Source organism: Palaemon carinicauda, chromosome 12 (assembly GCF_036898095.1).
Source record: "Palaemon carinicauda isolate YSFRI2023 chromosome 12, ASM3689809v2, whole genome shotgun sequence".
NCBI lineage: Eukaryota > Metazoa > Arthropoda > Malacostraca > Decapoda > Palaemonidae > Palaemon > Palaemon carinicauda.
In genome coordinates this window covers 126,772,638-126,777,488 of record NC_090736.1, presented here as the reverse complement: position 1 = coordinate 126,777,488, position 4,851 = coordinate 126,772,638, and the positions used below count along the sequence as shown (strand labels likewise).

The 4,851-nt window shown below is 40.2% G+C and overlaps 2 protein-coding genes across 2 annotated transcripts; both read right to left on the bottom strand.

The window, feature by feature from the left end:
• Positions 1 to 593: 593 nt before the first annotated feature.
• On the bottom strand, positions 594 to 962 carry LOC137651041 (uncharacterized). The gene has a single exon (XM_068384180.1). The coding sequence runs from the start codon at positions 960 to 962 to the stop codon at positions 594 to 596; it is 369 nt and encodes a 122-aa protein (XP_068240281.1).
• A 246-nt stretch (positions 963 to 1,208) lies between these two features.
• LOC137651040 (uncharacterized) lies at positions 1,209 to 2,582 on the bottom strand. Its single transcript, XM_068384179.1, has one exon. The coding sequence runs from the start codon at positions 2,580 to 2,582 to the stop codon at positions 1,209 to 1,211; it is 1,374 nt and encodes a 457-aa protein (XP_068240280.1).
• Positions 2,583 to 4,851: the final 2,269 nt, after the last annotated feature.

Genomic DNA, 4,851 nt, shown 5'->3' with positions numbered 1-4,851 from the left:
AAAATATATACATATAGAGATAGATCAAATCAGTTTGATAAATGAAATTCTGTCAATTTAATTTTGAGCATCTTTATCTGCCTTAGCTTGGAATCCATGTTGAAGCTCTTGTCCTGTAGCAATTAAGCAGAGTTTATGAATGGGTCTCTCCCAGTGAACCACCTTTCCATTCTCTACCGTTCAAACAGTAACTCCTCGAACAAGCTCATCTTTTCCAGGATGAATCCTCTCAACAAAACCGCGCCTCCACAGTCCCCTAGGAGTGACACCTCCTTTTAGGCCTGTTTCCAGAAGAAGAATCAAATCACCAACTTGAAGATTCTGTTTGGGATGAAACCATTTCGATCTTTGTACTAGATGAGGAGGCATATAACGAATCCAAGTTTCCCAAAATATCTGAATTCTCTGTTGAGCTACCACTACCATGCTTCCCAAGTTCACTTCGTTACCGGTATATGGTTGTAGAACTGAAGGTTGCCCGTGAGGATACATAAGTCATTGCCGATTATAATTGGGGACTCAAGAGGATCTGGTCCGTTTGGGAAAAGTGGTCGTGAATTAACTAGGTATGTCACCTCTGACAGTATTGTTTGTCATTCCAAAGCACTGAATTTCTTGTGGTGATAATCTGTTACTGCATCTAAACCTCTTCTACAGCTTCTAATCAATGATTCAACAATACCGTTCATATGAGAAGCGTGAGGTGTGTTAAATTTCCACTCAAATTTTGTCCCATCAACTGCAAACTTGTCCTTTATTAGGCTCTTGATCCAAGAATTTATCCTCTTTTGCAATTTTTCTTGATCCCCTATGAAATTGCCTCCTCTGTCACTTACTGCCAAAACTGGATGGATTCCATGATTACAAGTAAATCTTCTCCAAGCACAGAGAAAAGCATCTGAAGACAATGAGTCGACCAGTTCAAGAGATATGACACGAGTGACGGTGCAAGTTATGATCATTATACTTCCTTCAGTGCTTGCATTGCGAGTTAACTTTATTTTGATAGGGCCAAAGGAATCTAATGCAACTCTGCTAAAGGGGGGAGTATTGGGCTCACCTCTGAAACTTGGCAGTTACCCCATCTGTTGGCCCAACAATAGACGACGTCTGGTTCTGCAGAAACAACACTTGAAAGCAATGTCCTCAAATAATCTTGCTCCTCCAATAATGTAAACTCCACGCTTAAAAGCTAAAGCAATTACGACTCAATATCCTTGATGACCCATACATCGATGAATCATCTGAGTGAATGCTTCAGCCAGGGAAGAATTCCTCACCAATAAAACTGGATGCCTCTGCTCGTAGGGTAAATGGAGCTTATGTCGTCTGCCTCCTATTCTTAAAATGCCTTTTTCATCCAACTTCGGGTCAAGCTTTTTAATCTGTTTATGATTAACTTCATCTCGATTATTTAAAGACTTCTGGCTTGCATAAAATAAAGCCAGCTCTGCTTCTTGTATTTCTTTAGGTTCTAGATGACTTTGATAGTTTTCTGGGTTTTGTTGTAATGGCAAACGGCGGCAGTAAGCAGTTATTCTTACAAGTCTATTCCAGTCTGAAGAGAGTTCTGTAAATCTTTCCTCAAAACTCTCATCAGCCAAAAGTCCAAAAAATTGGATCCTTTTAAGAGATTCTGGTGTGTACTCTTTAACAATACAAACCTTCTTTTCAAAATCATATGTCGGTTCCCCAAAATCACAATCTTGAGAACTGTTCAGAAGAAAATCAGGACCATTGATCCATCCTTGTAGTTCACTTGGCTTTATTGGCTTGGTTAATGCATCGGTAGGATTTAATTGTGAAGGAACATAGCAAAATTCTTTTGAAAATCCTGGCAAAGCATCCTGAATCTCCTGAACTCCTGAATCGGTCCAAAATTTCATGGTACTAGCCCTGCCAACTACTTGCAAAACAAGCAGGGCAAGTCTAGCCATAACCACAGCAGCAGTAAGCTCAAGACGTGGAATAGAACGCTGTTTCAACGGAACCACTAAAGACTTTGCGATGACGAATTTTAGTTCTACTCCATGAGAAGTATTCCATTTCAGCCAGATCACAGAACCTAGGGCAGATTCACTGGTATCATTAAGTCCCTGAAGTTGAGGGTCTCCTCGAGAATCTTCTGGCTTTATCATCCGATCTAGTCTAAATCCAATTAGTTGATTCATTTCATGAACATGTCCCTTCCCCATTTTGATTTGTTCTTCACTCAATTCATCATCCCAACCTACTCCACTAGCCCATAAATCCTGAAGACAAATCTTGTATCTAATTTTTACAGGAGATAACATACTTGTAGTATCCCAAAACTTTGATACCAAACTAGCAACCTTCCGCTTTGTTAGTTTTGAAAACTCCTCACTGAATTTGTCAAGCTGAATAGCCACACTATCCGTAACCTTATCCCATACATGACCCAAAACTCGTGTCTGAGTGTCTTCTGGGCAACGGTCAACAGAGGGGTCATTAGAATGCCATTCTTTTATTCTGAAGGAGCCCTTTTCTAATATCCGATCAACCTGATCCATGGCTGCAATAGCTAATTCACTCTTATCAAATGATTCAATCACATCATCCATTTACATGCGACAAGTAATTAACTGTGCTCTAATAGGTTCTTCCTCCTTGAATGTATCTGCCAAAGTGTGTACAGCCATCATAGCTATGTCTGGTGCTGGTTTATCCCCAAAAGGAAGGCGCAGCCACTGCCAGTGACGAATTGGAGAAGATAAATCAAAACGCCATACAAACCGGTGATATCTCTGATCCTTTTCAGCCATAGGTATTTGATTAAACATTTTTTGAACATAGCCTGCAATTCCTATGCTTTTCATTCTGCAGTGAAGAAGGCAAAACAGAAGAGAGTTCAAGAAATCTGGCCCTTTGTAAAATCCATCATTCAAACACAAGTCATTGAACTTGGCAGCAGAATTCCATACGATGGGAACCTTTGTTGATTTGTGCAGTTGATATACAGCATGATGCTGTAAGTACCATCCCTCATCTCTGGACTCCTCTGGATATAATTCCCTGACAAAGCAACTGTCAATTGATTTCTGGATTTCTTCACTATATTCATCAAAGGTTCCATTCTTAATTGATCTTTTTTCTTGGCTCATAATTCTTATTTCTGCTTGAGCCTTGTTACACTCATATGCTTCAGGGAAACCGGGCTTCCAAGGTATTTCCAAAGTCATGCGACCATCCGTATTAATGCAAAGCTTATTTCGACAATGTTTTATGAACTGAAACTCTGTTATTTCCTTATCCGAGCAAACACACAATGTTGTTGGTTTGACACCAACAACATCAGATGTATATAATTTCTGCAAATCCTCCAAATGACTCAAAAACCGGACCCTGGATGCAGCATGTGGTTTGGGTTTTGGAATATTCCCTTCAAAAATGGTCCACCCCAAGATACTTCTGACGGCAACTGTAGACGATTCAGGAGACACAGAGTCTTTTACGCTCTCAACTGGCATTGTAAGGAAATAATAGTCATAACCAATGATGATATCAATTTCTGCTTCATCTGTGGGTAACGTTCCCTTGGCAGCATTCAGATGAGGATACTCATCAAAAATATCCTCTCCAACTGCAGGACTGTTATGGGCTGGTTTCTGAATTCCAATTGCAATTACTTTGTATGAAATAATTCCACTCACTGGTCTAATTTGGATAGAAAACTTGGCACTGCTTTCCTCAGCATTACCTCCTCCAGCTACTCCGTATCGAGACTTGAATGGTTCACCTTGCAAGCCAAAATGCTTGGCTGTGGATAACTTAAGCAATGTTGTATCAGACCTGTATCAATAAATGCAACCACGCGATGCCATTTTTTCTCAACATCTTACAGTTCTACATACGTTGTAGGGGAGTAGCGTCGATGAATTTTCCCTTCCTGGCTTAAGTTCAGGGTTCCTACTATGTTGAATGTTGCATCTGCATCTGAAGCAACCTCCCGTGCAATACCGATGTTGCACTCAGAACCACTTCCCGACAGAGTTAGATTCACGTTCAAAGCAGATGTACCTCCAGCCTGTGAATTTTCCAACCCAGGAAAAGTCCTTGGCTGTACTTTATTTCCAAATGGTGGGCAGCCTCCAAATCGATGATGATAAAGTTGGCAATGTACACAGCCTTTCTTATCCGGGCGTGTACAATTGATTGCCTTGTGGTTGGCTCTAAGACAAAAGAAACATCTCTTGCTGTTCACAATCATCCTTCGTCTTTCTTCCTTGGTTTTTTATATAAAGATAGGACATTTAATGATTAAATGAGTTTTATCTATGCAAAAGTGGCAAGCCCTCCCATCAACCAATGTAGCCAAGGATTCATCACATTCTGAGCTTTTGTCTCTAAAATAGTTTATAGCTGACTTGTTGGTAATATCACTCAGGGAATGGGGATTTTCTCGACGCTCTCTAGCTTCAGTTTCTCTCCGTAGATATGTAATCAACTCTTCTAATGTCTGATTATGACATTTTGATTGTCGCATATATTCGTAATAAATTCCAGAATCGATCTTTCTGCTGGCAAATTCAATTGTCATGAATGAATCCAATTCCCTTTCTTGACCAAGTTCTCTCATTCGCCGAGCAAAATCAGTCAGTCCATCCAGAACCTGTCTCATCTCCCTTGCTGCTGTAGATTTCATTGGTTTCAAGGCTTCTAAACCAAGTAGTACATCTCGTATGATGGCAGATGTTGGTATCTTCTCTTCAAGGCGCCTCCAAGCTCCATTCTCACCATCAACAGAACTGCAATCCACAATAGTATCTTGAACTACTTTTGGTAATGCGTTACTATTTAACAAGATCATGAGCTTTTCTTTACCATCAGTCA